The 18,886-nt window shown below is 43.7% G+C and overlaps 1 protein-coding gene, 1 long non-coding RNA gene and 1 pseudogene across 8 annotated transcripts in view; 1 reads left to right on the plus strand and 2 right to left on the minus strand.

Annotated features, from left to right (window-relative positions):
• Positions 1–1,500, minus strand: part of ERICH6 (glutamate rich 6) — a 45,552-nt gene extending 44,052 nt beyond the window's left edge. For 2 of the 7 annotated variants that reach the window (XM_054550975.2, XM_054550973.2), the window contains exon 1: positions 998–1,487. In XM_054550975.2, coding sequence (XP_054406950.2) covers positions 998–1,376 — 379 coding nt within the window. In that variant the 5' untranslated portion in view covers positions 1,377–1,487. Of the gene's footprint in view, positions 1–997 lie in introns of all 7 variants that reach the window. The other 5 variants (XM_054550971.2, XM_024245441.3, XM_054550974.2 and 2 more) reach the window with 3 other exon arrangements.
• On the plus strand, positions 1,045–18,344 carry LOC112132779 (uncharacterized). Its single transcript, XR_002914502.3, has 3 exons — positions 1,045–1,169; positions 5,410–5,487; positions 17,532–18,344. It is a non-coding gene; the product is annotated as an uncharacterized LOC112132779 (long non-coding RNA).
• On the minus strand, positions 17,655–18,565 carry LOC129058277 (U1 small nuclear ribonucleoprotein C-like; annotated as a pseudogene).
• Between the last annotated feature and the right edge of the window lie 321 nt (positions 18,566–18,886).

An 18,886-nucleotide genomic window follows, 5' to 3' on the forward strand; every position in this document is an offset into this window, starting at 1 on the left:
TCGGCCTCCCAAAGTGCTAGGATTACAGGCGTGAGCCACCGCGCCCGGCCTGGAGACATGTTTGATCATCGCAAGGGTGTGTGCTTCTAGCACAGCCACGGGTAGAGGACAGGGGTGCTGCTAAACATCCTATAATTCACAGGACAGTCCCCAATCCTCCTCAACAAAGAATTATCCAGACCAAAATGTTAATACTAGAGCTTGAGAAGCCTACTCTAAAAGACTTCTCTGCTTCTTTTTTCAAGGAAGTGACTGGAGTGGCTTCAGTACAGGATGTTAAATTAAACACAAAAGAGAGTTGTGTTTTTTTTTGCAGGACTGTTTTAGTAGTACAGCACCCTTAAGGCACTTCTCTGGAAATAATATGAGTGTGTGTGTGTGTGTCTGTGTGAGAGAGAGAGGGATAGAGAAAGAGAGGGGGAGGGGAGCGGGAGGGGAGGAAGAGGGAGGGGAGAGGGGAAGAGAGAGAGAGAGAGAGAGAGATGTCACGGTGTGAATGCAAGCAAAAATGTTATAAAAATGAGCACTCCCAGCAGCCTGGGCAACATAGTGAGACGCCAGATTAGCTGGGCGTGGTGGTGTGTGCCTGTAGTTCCAGCTACTCGAGAGGCTGCGGTGGGAGGCCTGAGCCCAGGAGGTCGAGGCTGCAGCCACTGCACTCCAGCCTGAGCGACAGAGCGAGACTCTTGTCTTAAAAAAAAAAAAAAAAAAAAAAAAAAAAAAAAAAAAAAAAAAAAAGCACTTCATACAGCAATGCCCAAGTTCAACTTTAATGGTGTTTCGCCTATATCCTAAATCGTGCCTCATCACAACAGCTCAGCCAAGGGTTCAGTGTCTCTGACAAGGGCGTGAGAGAGATTAGGTGTGTGGAATGGTGCATGCATGTAGAAATCAGGCACTACGCGCAAGTCGACGAAGGCACCACCCAGGAGTGGGTGGACCAGGTGCCCCCTAGGGGCGACAAACCCTCGAGGAAGGGGTGGGTCGGGGGCGGTACTTTTATGCGAGGAGGTGCTGGAGGGTGGGCTTGAGCTCGGCGTTTCGGTGCTGGTCGCGCTCTGGCTGGGCACGAACGTAGAGGTCAGGCTAGGGCTGACGATGCTGGCTAAGCGGGGCTGCCCATCTGGGAAGTCGTCGTCGTAGTCACCGATGTCCGTGACCTTCCAGAGGTACTCATCGCTGAACGTCTCAGGGGCCTCCAACTCCTGCTCTTCCCCCACCAACTCCTCCTCCACCACCTCCTCCTCCTCCTCCACCTCTTCCTCCTCCTCCTCCTCCACGTCTTCCTCCTCCTCCTCCTCTAACTCCTCCTCTGACTCCTTCTGGTCCTTCTTCCCCGGGTCTCCGAAGCTGCTAGGCGAGCGCAAGTGGGCCATGGCTGGCGGGAGGCGGGATTACAGCCAGCTCCTTGGCTGCGGCCGGGGTCGGCTCTCGCTGGCGTGCGCCTCTGTTGTGCGTTGGTCTCCCCTGGCAACTGCCTGCCCTGTGCCACCGAGCCTCCCGGATTTAAAGCGGCAGGACCTGGTTAGCCGGGTAGAATGTGGGTGCCGAGGGCCGGTGGGGGCCACCGCAGACTTCTTTCTGTCCCTGCTCTCCAGCGTCTCTGAAACCCCTGGCAGCCTGCGGAGAAACGATCTTTTCTTCGTCTCTCAGCTTATTTGGAGCTTTTTTTTTAACTTGGGTAGAGGAAGTGGCTTCTAGCGACGGACACACACAGTGCCATTTGGTATTCCGGATGCTGGAGTCTGGTTATTGAGTAGACAGATGCTTGCTGGAACTTCCAGTGAAACTTTATTTACAAAATCAGGCGCCAGCCCTTGGGCCCTCGTTTGTGGATATTTTTTAAATTGCCTTAAATATTAATAAGCGTATTAAAATTGCCTTAAATGTTAGTTGTCTTAAATATTGTTAGATTAATATTAATTAATCTTGATTGGCGACATTTTTAGCGTCCCATAAATTTTGCTCATTGCTGTGATCTGGGTCCTGCTTCTTACTTGGCCCATCTATCCATCCTGGAGTAGAAAAGTCCTGAAGCATCTGGCCACCTAGGTACCACCTGCGTCCTTCTGGGACTTTGTATTTACTTAAAGTTTTGTAAAATACATACATTTTTTATTTTTGAGAGACAGGATGTCACTCTGTCACCCAGGCTGGAGTGCAGTGGCGGCATCATGGCTCGCTGCAGCCCTGAACTCTTGGGCACCAGTGATCCTCCCACCTCGGTCTCCCAAGTGGCTAGGACAACAAATGTGTGCCACCACGCCTGGCCAATTTTATATAATATAATATAATATAATAAATATATTTATTTTGAGACGGAGTCTCGCTCTGTCACCCAGGCTGGAGTGCAGTGGCGCGATATCGGCTCACTGCAACCTCAGCCTCCCGGGTTCAAGCAATTCTCCTGCCTCAGCCTCCCGAGTAGCTGGGACTACAGGCATGTGCCACCACGCCCGGCTAATTTTTTGCATTTTCAGTAGAGATGGGGTTTCACCGTGTTAGCCAGGATGGTCTCGATCTCCCCACCTCGTGATCTGCCTGCCTCAGCCTCCTAAAGTGCTGAGATTACAGGCGTGAGCCACAGTGCCTGGCCTATATTATATTTATTTTGAGACAGGGTCTTACCCTGTCGCCCAGGCTGGAGTGCAGTGGTGCTATCTCAGCTCACCGCCACCTCCTCCTTCCGGCTCAAGCTGATCCTCCCGGCTCAGCCTCCCGAGTATCTGGGACTACTTTTTGTAGAGATGGCGTCTTGCTATGCTGCCCAGGCTGGTCTCAAACTCCCAGTTTCAAGCTCCTGGGCTCAAGAGATCCTCCCAACTCGGCCTCCCAAAGTTCTTAGGATTACAGACGTGAGCTACTGTGCCTGGCTAGGGAATATTTTTGAAAGAAGAGATCTTGCAGGCTAAAGGAGCAGGCAGCACAGATGAGAGGGGATATTTGAGTTGCTTTAAAAGGAAGGGCAAAATGTGGTGACCAGAGAGCAAAGTGAAAAGCTTTCCAGCAGGCTCACGGCAGGAAAAGGAGGGCCAGGACAGGGAACTATGTGTACAGATATTGAGGTACAAATAAGATAAGTGTAATTTAAAAAAAGAAAATAAGAAAAAGCCCATTTCTTTTCTGGACAATACTAGCAGTTTGATGCTGGAAGCTATCTTAGAAGTTAGGAAATTCAACCAGGGTCCTCAGAGAGCAGACTGGAAGTCAGGATGTGGGGATGAGACAAGGGGCTGGCAGACAGCAAGGGTGACAGTGCTTGTGCTTACTCTGCTTGTACCTGCTGTAGCTCAATTCTGTGACTGCCCTGGCATTTTCTCAATTGTGTGGTGAATTAATTTGTTAAAGTACTCCTTGTTTAGACCCTCTATTTAAGGCCTTTTTTGAACATTTTATGGAATCTCCTTCCCTTGGATCTACTTACTACGGAAAGAACAGTGTCTTATTTTCTCATGAGTTGATGCCACTCTGTTGTTTTGGCCGTTCAAAGATAATATGATGCTGGGTCAGTTTATATTTTCCCCTTCCCCATTCCTGGTGTCTAGCTTGACTCAGGAACTTGAGATTTGAGAACCAGGCACCAGCCCTGACTAACTGTGACTTTGGGGTTATTGAGCCTCAGTTTCTTGGTGTGTTAAATGGAAATATCAGTACCTTTCTACTTAATTTATGGGGCTGTTTTGAGATAAAATTTAATTATTGTATATTTTCTTCTTCTTTTTTTTTTCCTAAGATGGCATCTCAACGTGTTGCCCAGGCTGGTCTTGAACCCCTGGACTCAAGCAATCCTCCTACCTTGGCCTCCCAAAGTGCTGGGATTATAGGTGTGAGTCATCCTGTCTGGCCTATTTTCTTTTTGAGGACTGATTTTGTATTTTATTATTATTATTTTAGGACTACATAACTCTGTTTAGAAAATGTTTCTAATGTATTGAGTGCTTCAGAGGTATATTAGTTCGATTTCACATTGCTATAAGGAATTGCCTGAGGCTGAGTAATTTATAAAAGAAACAGGTTTAATTGACTCAGTTCCACATAACTGGGGAGGCCTCAGGAAACTTACAATCATGGCTGAAGGTGAAGGGGAAGCAAGGCACGTCTTACTTGGTGGCAGGAGAGAGAGAGAGTGTAGGGGAAACTGCCACTTTTTTTTTTTAATTTGAGACGGAATTTCGCTCTGTTGCCCAGGCTGGAGTGCAGTGGCATGATCTCGGCTCACTGCAAGCTTGGCCTCCCGGGTTCACATCATTCTCCTGCCTCAGCCTCCTGAGTAGCTGGGACTACAGGCACCCACCACCACGCCTGGCTAATTTTTTGTATTTTTAATAGAGACGAGGTTTCACGTGTTAGGATGGTCTCGATCTCCTGCCCTCAGGTAATCCACCCACCTTGGCCTCCCAAAGTGCTGGGATTACAGGTGTGAGCCACCACGCCCGGCTGGAAACTGCCACTTTTAAACCATCAGATCTCATTGAGAACTCCCTCACTATCACGAGAACTGCGTGAGGGAAACCACCCCCATGGTCTGATCACCTCCCACCCAGTCCTGCCCTCAACATGTGGGGATTACAATTCAAGATGAGATTTGGGTCAGGAAACAGAGCCAAACCATATCAAGAGGTAGTGGATTTTTTAAAAATGTCCTATCTCAAGTATATAATATTATGTAATTGTTCTCTGTTGTCATCATTTGATATTGTTTGCCTTTCTTTAATTTTGTTTTTAATTGGCACATCATAATTGTACATATTCATGGGATACAGTGTGATGTTTCAGTATGTGATATGTTGTGTGAAAATCAAATCAGGATATTTAGCATATCCATCACCTCTTACATTTATCGTTTGTATTAGTTCCTTCTCACACTGCTAATAAAGACATACTTGAGGCTGGGTAACTTATAAAGGAAAGAGGTTTAATTTACTCACAGTTCAGCATGGCTAAGGAGGCCTCAGGAAACTTACAATCATGGCAGAAGGGAAAGCAAACACATTCTTCACATGATGGCAGGAAGGAGAAGTGCGGAGCAAAAGTGGGGAAAGCCCCTTATAAAACCATCGGATCTTGTGAGAACTCACTCACTATCATAAGAACAGCAGCATGGGGGTAATTGCCCCCATGATTCAATTACCTCCCACGGGTTCCTCCCACGGGTTCCTCCCACGACACGGGATTATGGGAACTACAATTCAAGATGAGATTTGGGTGGGGACACAGCCAAACTATATCATCATTTCTTTGTGATGAGAACATTCAAAATTCTCTCTTCTAGCTATTTTGAAATATGTAATATTGTTAACCATAGTCAGCCTACCATGCAGTAGAACACCAGACATTATTCCTCCTAACTGTAACTTTGTACTCGTTGACCAATTTCCCTTTATTTTCTCTCCATCCTCCCCTCTGCAGCCTCTGGTAACCACTGTTCTACTCAATACTTCTATGAGATAAACTTCTTTGGATTCCACATATGATCAAGATCATGAGGTATTTGTCTTTCTATAGCCTGGTTTATTTCACGTTACATAATATCCTCCAGGTTCATCTATGTTGTTGTATATGACAGGATTTCATTCCTTTTTATGGCTGAATAGTATTCCATTGTATCTATATACCACTTTTTCTTTGTTTGAGACAGATTCTTCCTCTATTGTCTAGGCTAGAGTGCAGCGGTGCAATCATGGCTCACTGCAGCCTCAAACTCCTGGGTTCAAGCGATTCTTCCACCTCAGCCTCCCCAGTAGCTAAGACTACAGGTGTGCATCATCATGCCTGGCTAATTTTTTAATTTTCTGTAGAGACAGAGTCTTGCTATTTTGCACAGGATGGTCTTGAACTCCTGGCCTCAAGTGAGTCTCCCACCTTGGCCTCCCAAAGTTCTGGCAGTACAGCTGTGAGCCACCATACTCTGGCAGATTATTATCATTATTATTATTATTTAGCTTTTGAGTATTTTGAGTTCCTCATATATTCTGAATATGAACCCCTTGTCAGATGTATGATTTGCAAATATTTTCTCCTGTTCTGCAACTTGTCTCTTCACTGCGTTGATTGTTTTCTTTGCTGTATGGAAGCTTTTTAGTTCGAAATAATTCTATTTGTCTTTTTTTCTTTTTGTTGCTTGTGCTTTTGGGGTCTTATTAAAAAAATCCTTGCTCAGAACAATGTCATGAAGCATTTCTCTTGTGTTTTCTTCCACTAGTTTTATTGTTTCAGGTCTTACACTTAAGTCTTTAATCCATTTTGATTTGATTTTTATATATGGTAAAAGATAGGGATCTAGCTTTATTCTTCTGCATGTGGATATCCAGTTTCCAGCACCGTGTATTGATGAGACTGTCTTTTCTCCATTGTGTGTTCATGGAACCTTTGTCGAAAATCAGTTGGCTCTAAGTATGTGAATTTATTTTTGTTTCTCCGTTCTGTCCCATTGGTCTGTGTGTCTGTTTTTTTGTCAGTATCATGTTGTTTTAGTTACTACAGCTTTGTAGTATATTTTGAAGTCAGGAAGTGTGATGCCTCCAGCTTTGTTCTTTTTGTTTCCTTTTCTGTTTTCCATTTTCCCTCAAAGACTGCCATGAATACCACCACTTTGAGAAAGGCAGGAAAGTGAATTTTTGTCCAGCTTAAACTTCTTATTTGCATATAGAATATTTTGAATGGGCTATAGATAGCTCCCTAGCACATCCATGAAGAAAGCACAGTATCTCTTCAGAATGCCTTAGTTAAGCATTGTTCTGATTCATGGTGGAAGAACAACTTTAGAGAACTGTAGCCGTGATGATGACTAATTAAAAATGTTCCTAAAGCTGGGCGTGGTGGCTCATGCCTGTAATCCTAGCACTTTGGGAGGCCAAGGTGGGAGAATCGTTTGAGCCCAGGAGGTTGAGGCTGCAGTGAGCTGTGATTGCACCCCTGCACTCCAGCCTGGGCAACAGAAAAAAAGAAAAGTGCCTGGTTGCATTAGCTATGAGGGGCATCTTTCTAAACATCACATTCTCTTCTCCCAACAAGCTCTTTTCAGAAGGTGATTTCTGAATGCCCATTTCTGTCTCTTAATTAGCAGTGACATCCACTTTATCCTTGCTCTTAATATTTTGTTATTGTTGTTACTATTCATGTAGTCTTATCTCCTTAAATACTTGGTTATTTTTTATCCTATGCCAGATGTTATTTGAAAAAAAAATGGTGGAAAAATTTGAGGTTCAGGATTAAGTTCCTCTGGAAGGGATTATATTTGCTTTAGGAAGGCATCTAGGAGGCCTCATAATCCAGGATCATCTTAATCCAATTTCAGTGATTACCATGATTCGAAACTAGACTGTGTCCCTACAAGGATGTTCTATTTCTACTTAGCCCTTATGCTTAAATTATGCTTAAAGTGCAGCCCTTCAGGGTCCCAGTCTCAAGTGGGGAGTTACCAGCATCTCTCTTCCACCCTTGGTTGGCTTTGACTCTCATTTTTCCATTTTCTTAGCCAGTCAAGATCATCAGAAGTCTTATTCAGACTCTCAGTTACCTGTTCTAGAATTGGCAAATGCTTCAGGGAAAAAGCAAGCCCAAAGACACCTCTCCGGATTCTCCTCTTCTTTATTTTCTTAGCCTAGTTATTTTAAAGTGCCTTGCTAGTTATTCTGTGCCTTTATGAGTTTTCAACAAATACATTTGTCTGGCTTGTGTAGATGTCCTCAGTGGGAAAATTAGTCAGACTTACATAGCTCATCATTACTGGAAGTAGAAGTGGCAACTGTCTTTGATGGGGAAATATATGAAAGGTGATGCTGTGGTCTGAATGTGCCCCAGAGTTCATGTGTTGAAACTTAATCATCAATGTGAGAGTATTAAGAGATGGAGGCCTTTAGGGAGTGAGTCAGTCTTGCGGGCAGAGCCCTCAGGAATGGGATTAATGACCTTACAAAAGGGCTTGAGAGAACTAGCATCTCTTTTACACATCCGCCATGTGAGGACACAGTGTTTGTCACCTCTGGACACAGCAACAAGGCACCATCTTGGTAGCAGAGAGACTGGGCCCTCATCAGGCACTAAACCTGCTGGCACCTTGGTCTTGGACTTCCCAGTCCTCAGAACTGTGAAACGTTTCTGTTGTTTATAAATTACCCAGTCTGTGGTATTTTGTTTTCGAAGCACAAATGGACTAAGACAGGTAGGTTTATGGGAATGAGTGCATGAAATCTCAACCTTAGGAAAGGATATAGGGTTGAAGTTCTAGGAAGGAACCTTCCTCTTCTAAAGAAGACGTCTTCTAAAGAAGGTATAGGCTAGGTTGTTGTAACAAAGAAAAATACATTAGTTCCGACAAGATTGCAGTGCATTGATTTCTCTCCCATAGTAGTCCAGAAGAAGATAGTTTAGGTTACTGGGGCAGCTCTGATCTACAAGCATCCAAGGACTTAGGTTTCATCTTATCTTGTTGCACCACCATCCCCTAAGATGAGGTTCTCACCCTCACACTGAATACCATATCAATATTCCAGTTGGGAAGGAAAGAGGAAGAGGAGGGCAGCCAGATTTTTGCTGGCTTGCTTGTGTGTTTTAAAGAATATAATCTGGAAGTTGAATGCATCACTTCCATTCACACATTCTTGGTCCAAACCAATTATTTGTATAGCCATAGCTAGAGGCCAGAGAGGATTGGACATGTCACTTCTTGCTGGGAAACTGTATGACTTGCTAAAAGTTGTGATAGCGTGTAGGGGTGGCCAGTTATTGTAATGGTAGGAAGAAGAGTAGAATAGACCCTGGGGAACAATTTGCAGTCTCCATCACGGGCCTCAGTTAAGAGAGGTAGAGAATTACATCTAATTCCCACAATGGGCTAATGGGACAAGCCCAGCCCAGGAGAGACAACAATATGGCTTCATACATGAGGAGGGACACCTGATACTTCTGTGTGTTAAGGGAGGATGAATTCAAGTGGTGGTTGTCAAACTAGAGCATGTGTCAGAATTATGTGGAAGGTTTATTAAAATATAGATTGCTGGCTGGGCGCAGTGGCTCACGCCTGTAATCCCAGCACTTTGGGAGGCCGAGGCGAATGGATTGCCTGAGCTCAGAGTTTGCAACCAGCCTGGGCAATACAGTGAAACCCTGTATCTACTAAATTTTAAAAAAAGTTAGCTGGGTGTGGCAGCGTGCACGTGTAGTCCCAGCTACTTGGGAGGCTGAGGCAGAAGAATTACTTGAACTTGGGAGGTGGAGGTTGCACTGAGCTGAGATTGTGCCACTGCATTCCAGCCTATGTGACAGAGCGAGACTCCATCACGCACAAAAAAATAAAAAAATAAAAAAAAAAATGATTGCTGGCAAGATGGCTGAATAGGAACAGCTCCAGTCTGTAGCTCCAAGGGAGATCAACACAGAAGGTGGGTGATTTCTGCATTTCCAACCGAGGTGCACAGTTCATCTCACTGGGACTGGTTAAACAGTGGGTGCAGCCCACGGAGGGCGAGCTGAAGCAGGGTGGGGTGTTGCCTCACCCGAGAAGTATAAGGGGTCAGGGAACTCCCTCCCCTAGCCAAGGGAAGCTGTGAGGGACTGTGCTGTGAGGAACGGTGCACTCTGGCCCGGATACTATGCTTTTCCCATGATCTTCGCAACCTGCACAGCAGGAGATTCCCTCTGGTGCCTAGGCCACCAGGGCCCTGGGTTTCAAGCATAAAACTAGGTGGTCATTTGGGCAGACACTGAGCTAGCTGCAAGAGTGTTTTTTTTCATACCCCAGTGGCTCCTGGAACGCCAGCAAGAGAGAACCGTTCACTCCCCTGGACAGGGGGCTGAAGCCAGGGAGCCAAGTGGACTGGTTCAGCGGATCCCACCCCCACAGAGCCCAGCAAGCTAAGATCCACTGGCTTGAAATTCTTGCTGCCAGCACAACAGTCTGAAGTGAACCTGGGATGCTCGAGCTTGGTGAGGGGAGGAGCGTCCACCATTACTGAGGCTTGAGTAGGCAGTTTTCCCCTCACAGTGTAAACAAAGCCACCAGGAAATTTGGACTGGGTGGAGCCCACCACAGCTCAGCAAAGCCACTGTAGCCAGGCTGCCTCTCTAGATTCCTCTTCTCTGGGCAGGGCATCTCTGCAAAAAAGGCAGCAGCCCCAGTCAGGGACTTATAGATAAAACCCCCATCTCCCTGGGACAGAGCACCTGGGGGAAGGGGCAGCTGTGGGCACAGCTTTAGCAGACTTAAACGTCCCTGCCTGATGGCTCCGAAGAGAGCAGCTGATCTTCCAGCACCGCGTTCAAGCTCTGCTAAGGGTCAGACTGCCTCCTCAAGTGGTTCCCTGACCCCTGTGTCTCCTGACTGGGAGACACCTCCCAGCAGGGGCTGACAGACACCTCATACAGGAGAGCTCTGGCTGGCATCTGCCAGGTGCCCCTCTGGGATGAAGCTTCCAGAGGAAGGAACAGGCAGCAATCATTGCTGTTCTGCAGCCTCCACTGGTGATACACAGGCAAACAGGGTCTGGAGTGGATCTCCAGCAAACTCCAGCAGACCTGCAGCAGAGGGGCCTGACTGTTAGAAGGAAAACTAACAAACAGAAAGGAATAGCATCAACATCAACAAAAAGGATGTCCACTCAGGGACCTCATCCAAAGGTCACCAACATCAAAGACCAAAGGTAGACAAATCCATGAAGATGGGGAGAAACCAGCGCAAAAAGGCTGAAAATTCCAAAACCCAGAACGCCTCTTCTCCTCCAAAGAATCACAACTCCTCGCCAGCATGGGAACAAAACTGGATGGAGAATGAGTTTGATGAATTGACAGAAGTAGGCTTCAGAAGGTGGGTAATAACAAATTCCTCCGAGCTAAAGGAGCATATTCCAACCCAATGCAAGGAAGCTAAGAACCTTGAAAAAAGGTTAGAGGAATTGCTAACTAGAATAACCAGTTTAGAGAAGAACATAAATGACCTGATGGAGCTGAAAAACACAACACGAGAACTTCGTGAAACATACATAAGTATCAATAGCCACATTGGTCAAACGGAAGAAAGGATATCAGAGACTGAAGATCAGCTTAATGAAATCAAGTGAGAAAACAAGAGTAGAAAAAAAAAAAAAAGGAAAAGGAATATGGGACTGTGAAATCCAAGAAATATGGGGCTATGTGAAAAGACCAAATCTACATTGATTTGTGTACCTGAAAGTGACGGGGAGAATGGAACCAAGTTGGAAAACACTCTTCAGGATATTATCCAGGAGAACTTTCCCAACCTAGCAAGATGACCAACATTCGAATTCAGGAAATACAGAGAACACCACAAAGATACTCCTTGAGAAGAGCAACTGCAAGACACATAATCATCAGATTCACCAAGGTTGAAATGAAGGAAAAAATGTTAAGGGTAGCCAGAGGGAAAGGTCAGGTTACCCACAAAGGGAAGCCCATCAGATTAACAGCAGATCTCTCTGCAGAAATCCTACAAGCCAGAAGAGCGGGGGCCAATATCGCTTAAAGAAAAGAATCCTTAAAGAAAAGAATTTTCAACCCAGAATTTCACATCCAGCCAAACTAAGCTTCATAAGTGAAGGAGAAATAAAATCCTTTACAGACAAGCAAGTGCTGAGAGATTTTGTCACCACCACACCTGCCTTACAAGAGCTCCTGAAGGAAGCACTAAACATGGAAAGGAACAAGCAGTAGCAGCCACTGCAAAAACATACCAAGTAAAGACCATCAACACTATGAAGAAACTGCATCAACTAACGTCAAAATAACCAGCTAGCATCATAATGACAGGATCAAATTCACACATAGCAATATTAACCTTAAATGTAAACAGGCTAAGTGCCCCAATTAAAAGACACAGACTGGCAAATTGGATAATGAGTGAAGACCCATTGGTGTGCTGCATTGAGGAGACCCATCTCACGTGCAAAGACACACATAGGCTCAAAATAAAGGGATGGAGGAATATTTGCCAAGCAAATGGAAAGCAGAAAAAAAAAAAAAAGCAGGGGTTGCAATCCTAGTCTCTGATAAAACAAACTTTAAACCCACAAAGATCAAAAGAGACAAAGAAAGGCATTACATAATGGTAAAGGAATCAATGCAACAAGAAGAGCTAACTATCCCAAATATCTATGCACCCAATACAGGAGCACCCAGATTCATAAAGCAAGTTCTTAGAGACCTACAAAGAGACTTAGACTCCCACACAATAATAGTGGGAGACTTCAACACCCCACTGTCCATATTAGATCAACGACACAGAAAATTAACAAGGAATATTCAAGACTTGAACTCAGCTGTGGACCAAGTGGACCTAAGAGACATCTACAGAACTCTCCACTCCAACTCAACAGAATATACATTCTTCTCAGTACCACATCGCACTTGTTCTAAAATTGAGCACGTAATTGGAAGTAAAACACTCCTCAGCAAATGCAAAAGAACGGAAATCATAACAAACAGTCTCTCAGACCACAGTGCAATCAAATTAGAACTCAGGATTAAGAAACTCACTAAAAACTGCACAACTACATGGAAACTGAACAACCTGCTCCTGAATGACTACTGGGTAAATAACAAAATTAAGGCAGAAATAAATAAGTTCTTTGAAACCAATGAGAACAAAGACACAATGTACTAGAATCTCTGGGACACATTTAAAGTAGCGTTTAGAGGGAAATTTATAGTACTAAATGCCCACAAGAGAAAGCAGGAAAGATCTAAAATTGACACTGTGACATCACAATTAAAAGAACTAGAGAAGCAAGAGCAAACAAATTCAAAAGCTAGCAGAAGACAAGAAATAACTAAGATCAGAGAAGAACTGAAGGAGATAGAGACATGAAAAACTCTTCAAAAAATCAATGAATCCAGGAGCTGGTTTTTTAAAAAGATCAACAAAATAGATAGACAGTTAGCCAGACTAATAAAGAAGAAAAGAGAGAAGAATCAAATAGATGCAATAAAAAATGATAAAGAGGTTATCACCACTGATCCCACAGAAATACAAACTACCATCAGAGAATACTGTAAACACCTCTATGCAAATAAACTAGAAAATTTAGAAGAAATGGATAAATTCCTAGACACATACACCCTCCCAAGTCTAAAACAGGAAGAAGTCGAATCCCTGAATAGACCAATAACAAGTTCTGAAATTGAGGTGGTAATTAATAGCCTACCAACCAAAAAAAGTCCAGGACTAGATGGATTCACAGCCAAATTCTACCAGAGGTACAAAGACGAGCTTGTACCATTCCTTCTGAAACTATTTCAAACAATAGAACAAGAGGGTATCCTCCCTAACTCATTTTATGAGGCCAGCATCATCCTGATACCAAAACCTGGAAGACACAACAAAAAAAGAAAACTTCAACAGGCTTCAGGGATCAAACTTTAAGAACACCGAATCTTGTGTTCAATTAGCTTGTATTGGATTTGCTTCTGTGAGTTGATGAAAAGGAATGTGTATAACAATAATATAATTGAACTCTACATTTTCAGCTGCAGGTTTCTAGAACCTTTGTATTATTGAGGGGATCATTGAAGTCTAGGCCAATATCCCTGATTAACATCGATGTGAAAATCCTCAAAAAAATATTGGTAAACAGAATCCAGCAGCACATCAAAAAGTTTATTCACCATGACCAAGTTGGCTTCACCCCTGGGATGCAAGGCTGGTTCAACATATGCAAATCAATAAATGTAATCCATCACATAAACAGAACCAATGACAAAAACCACATGATTATCTCAATAGATGCAGAAAAGGCCTTTGACAAAATTCAACAGCCCTTCATGCTAAAAACTCTCAATAAACTAGGTATTGATGGAACATATCTCAAAATAATAAGAGCTATTTATGACAAACTCACAGCCAATATCATACTGAATGGGCAAAACCTGGAAGCATTCCCTTTGACAACTGGCACAAGACAAGGATGCCCTCTCTCACCACTCCTATTCAACATAGTATTGGAAGTTCTGGCCAGGGCAATCAGGCAAGAGAAAGAAATAAAGTGTATTCAAATAGGAAGAAAGAAAGTCAAATTTTCTCTGTTTGCAGATGACATGATTGTGTATTTAGAAAACCCCATTGTTAGAATGGTGATCATTAAAAAGTCAGGAAACAACAGATGCTGGAGAGGATGTGGAGAAATAGGAACGCTTTTACACTGTTGGTGGGAGTGTAAATTAGTTCAACCATTGTGGAAGACAGTGTGGCAATTCCTCAAGGATCCAGAACCAGAAATACCATTTGACCTAGCAATCCCATTACTGGGTATATATCCAAAGGATTATAAATCATTCTACTATAAAGACACATGCCCACGTATGTTTACTGCAGCACTGTTCACAATAACAAAGACTTGGAACCAACCCAAATGCCCATCAATGATGGACTGGATAAAGAAAATGTGGCACATATACACCATGGAATACTATGCAGCCATAAAAAAGGATGAGTTCATCTCCTTTGCAGGGACATGGATGAAGCCGGAAACCATCATTCTCAGCAAACTAACACAAGAACAGAAAACCAAACACTGCATGTTCTCACTCATAAGTGGGAGTTGAACAATGAGAACACATGGACACAGGGAGGGGAAAATCACACACCAGGGCCTGTTGGGGAGTGGGGGGCTAAGGGAGGGATAGCATTAGGAGAAATACCTAATGTGGATGACGGGTTGATGGGTGCAGCAAACCACCATGGCATGCGTATACCCATGTAACAAACCTGCATGTACTGCACATGTATCCCAGAACTTAAAGTGTAAAAAAAAAAAAATATATATATATATATATACACACACACACACACACACATAGATAGATAGATAGATAGATAGATAGATAGATAGATAGATAGATTGCTGAGTGTTATCCCCCTGGACTTTTTTTTTTTTTGAGACAGGGTCTTGCTCTGTTGCCCATGCTGGAGTGCAGTGGCACTTTCATAGCTCACTATAACCTTGAACTCCTGGGCTCAAGTGATTCTCCTACCTCAGCCTCCTAAGTAGCTAGGACTACAGGTGCATACCACCGTGCCTGGCTAATTTTTTTTTTTTTTTTTTTTTGAGAGATGGGGTCTTCCTATGTTGTTGCCCACGTTAGCCTCAAACTCTTGGCCTCAACTGATTCTCCTGTCGTGGCCTTCAATGTGCTGGATTACAGGTGTGAGTCACTGCACCTGGGCTCCCCTGGATTTTTGATTCAGTAGGTCTGGGACAGATCTGAGAATTTTTATTTTTATCTATTTATTTTTTTTAGACCGAGTCTCGCTCTGTCGCCCAGGCTGGAATGCAGTGGTGCGATCTCGGCTCACTGCAAGCTCCGCCTTCCTGGTTCATGCCATTCTCCTGCCTCAGCCTCCCAAGTAGCTGGGACTACAGGCACCCGCCACCACGCCTGGCTAATTTTTTTTTTTTTTTTTTTTTTTTGTATTTTTAGTAGAGATGGGATTTCACCATGTTAGCCAGGATGGTCTCAATCTCCTGACCTCGTGATCTGCCTGCCTCGGCCTCCCAAGGTGCTGGGATTATAGGCGTGAGCCACCGCGCCTGGCCTGAGAATTTTTATTTCTAACAATTTTCCAAATGATGCTGATACAACTGCTTCAGGGATCAAGCTTTCAGAACACCGTATCTTGTGCTCAATTAGCTTGTATTGGATTTGCTTCTACGAGTTGATGAAAAGGAATGTGTGTAACAATAATATAATCGAACTCTACATTTTCAGCTGTGGGATTCTAGAATCCTTCACCATTGTATTATTGAGGGGATCATTGAAGTCTAGGTAAACTCCTTAACATGGATGAACATAATCACTTCACTTCTTGATTTCTTAATACCTGCTTTCTTTCTCCCTTGTTAATCCCAGTAGAATATCCTGCAAAGCCAGTTAAAGCTCCTCACTTGAAGAATCACTGATAAGCAGATTTCACTGTGTGCTTACTTCAGAAAGATGTGTGCAGCATATTATTTTTATAGCTTTTAATTCATACTTTAATGAGAATTTTATGAATATAGGGAGGTCTTGGTTCTTCAGGACAAGATAGAGCATGATTTGTTTAATTGATTCCCTTTTTTAATATTTTTTTCTTTGAGACGGAGTCTTGCTCTGTCACCCAGGCTGGAGTGCAGTGGCGCGATCTCGGCTTACTGCAAGCTCTGCCTCCCGGCTTCATGCCATTCTCCTGCCTCAGCCTCTCAAGTAGCTGGGACTACAGGTGCCTGCCACCATGCCTGGCTAATTTTTTTGTATATTTAGTACAGATGGGGTTTCACTGTGTTAGCCAGGATGGTCTCGATCTCCTGACCTCATGATCCACCCGCCTCGGCCTTCCAAAGTGCTGGGATTACAGGCGTGAGCCACCGCTCCCGGCCCCCCTTTTAATTTTAAGAGACTGAATTTTTTAAGTAACTGAACTCCTGTATTAGCTATAGAATGGAATTAAAAACAAGGACAGATCAATTTGAAAATGATTATGTCAGGCCAGGCTCGTTGGCTCATGCCTGTAATCCCAGCACTTTGGGAGGCCGAGGTGGGTGGATCAGCTGGTGTCGGGAGTTCAAGACCAGCCTGACCAACATGGAGAAACCCCGTCTCTACTAAAAATACAAAATTAGCCGGGCATGGTGGTGCATTCCTGTAGTCCCAGCTACTCGGGAAGTGGAGGAAGGAGAATCGCTTGAACCCGAAAGCAGAGGTTGCGGTGAGCCGAGATCTCGCCGTTGAACTCCAGCCTGGGCAACAAGAGTGAAACTCTGTCTCAAAAAAAATAAAAATTATAAAAAAAATTATGTCTTCTGAGGAAATTACTAAAATTCAGCCACAGATAAATGGATAATTAAAATGTAGTGTGTCCTTACAATGGAATATTACTTGGTGATAAAAATAAATGAATTACTTATATATGCTACAATGTGGATGAACCTTGAAAACATTATGTTAAAGGAAAGCAGCCAGTCACAAAGAACCATGCATGTATTGTGTGATCCTATTTGTATGAAATAAAGAATAGGCAAAACAGGCAAATCTGTAAAGAAAGTAGAGTCGTGATTTTCTAGAATCGGTGGAGTTTGGGGAAATGGGGGGTGACTGCTGATGGGCATGTGATTTCTTTTAGGGGTGATGAACATGATCTAGAATTGATTGTGGTGTTCTTACACATCTCTGTGAACATACTAAACACCACTGAATGGTACACTTTAAGTGGGTGAAGCGTATGGTATGTCAACTATATCCTAAAAAAGTTATTTTTTAAAAAGGAAAGGAAATGGTTTACTTTTGAGGGTAAATTGAAATCTCCCCACCCAGATATTATTAACAACAGTTAATGTAACAGCAGTACAGAGCACTGACCCTGCCATCTGCGTGTATCTTCATTCTGATATTCCTCTCTCTATCCATCACACGCCCCTTGATTTTGCTTTTCTTTTTTTTTTAACTGATAGAGTCGATAATTTTATTTTCACGTTTCACAATACAAATGAAAACTGCACTTTTTCTGGTCCCACTTCTCCCCTCTAATACTATTCTCTCTTTGATAGGAAGGAGGAGCAAGTCTTCTTTGTCATGCTGTTAAGAAAACACCCAGAGTCACAGCACCATAATCTCCTTGTGGAGCAGAACAAGTAATATAAAACTGATCTAAAGAGGCCTCCCCTCTACTCTTATCTGTCTGGTCGAGTCATTTGGGGCCAAGTGGGCACCATTGTGGGAGGGTGGGAGGACTCATCACTGGGGGCGCAGGCATCATTGGCATGTGGCCTCCTATATTAGTCTGTTCTCATGCTGCAAATAAAGACAACTTGAGACTGGATAATTTATAAAGGAAAGAGGTTTAATGGACTCACAGTTCCACATGGCTAAGGAGGCCTCACAGTCATGGTGGAAGACAAAGGAAGAGCAAAGGGATGTCTTACATGGCGGCAGGCAAGAGAGCGTGTGCAGGGGAATTCCCCTTTATAAAACCATCAGATCTCGTGAGACTTATTCACTATCACGAGAACAGCATGAGAAAAACCCACCTCCATGATTCAATTACCTCCCACCGGGTCCCTCCCACATCATGTGAAGATTATTACAGCTCAAGGTGAGATCTGAGTGGGGACACAGAGCCAAATGATATCACCTCCCATGGGCAGCCTCATTCCAGGAGCACATCCCATTGGCATCATCCGGGGGGGGGCCATCACTGGCATCATGGGAGGGCCCCCCAGCTGGGGTGCTGGCATCATACCTGGTGAGGAACAGGAAGAGACTGGGGGGGAGAATGGATCATCGCTCCTGCAGGAGGAGGAACAGAGAACAGAGTAGGAGGTGTTCTTCCTTTTTGAGATGCAGTCTTTGTTCTGTCAGCCAGGCTCCGAGCCTGCTCTTCTATCCATTTCTGGTAGTAGTCTTTTACATTCTCTTTGTGTTTCCTTCCACTGCAATGGTAGGTTCTCACAGATGGAGAGTCATGGGTGAGGTATGTATTGCAGAAGTCACAACAAAACTTAGGCATGTTGCTCTGTAGCCCGTTAACCACTCTGTTCCCTGATTTTGCTTTGTTTTGATGTGACATTGAAGCACTGCACATGCGCAGAGCAGCTAATAGTTCTCCCCTCTTTGGATTGCTGGATGAAATTTTTTTGAATTTTATTTTTTATTGATACATAATAGATATATGTGTTTTGGGGGTACATATGATAATTTAATACATTTATATAACTTGTTAAGAACAAATCAGTGTAATTGGGACAGCCACCACCTTAAATACTTGTCCTTCCTTTTTGCTGGAAACATTTGAATTATTCTCTTAGCTATTTTGAAATATACAATAGGTTATTCTAAACTATAATCACCCTAGTGATCTATGAAACACTACGTCTTATTTCTTCTATTGGGTTAAATGATTTAA

The sequence above is a fragment of the Pongo abelii genome, chromosome 2, assembly GCF_028885655.2.
Source record: "Pongo abelii isolate AG06213 chromosome 2, NHGRI_mPonAbe1-v2.0_pri, whole genome shotgun sequence".
Taxonomy (NCBI): Eukaryota; Metazoa; Chordata; class Mammalia; order Primates; family Hominidae; genus Pongo; species Pongo abelii.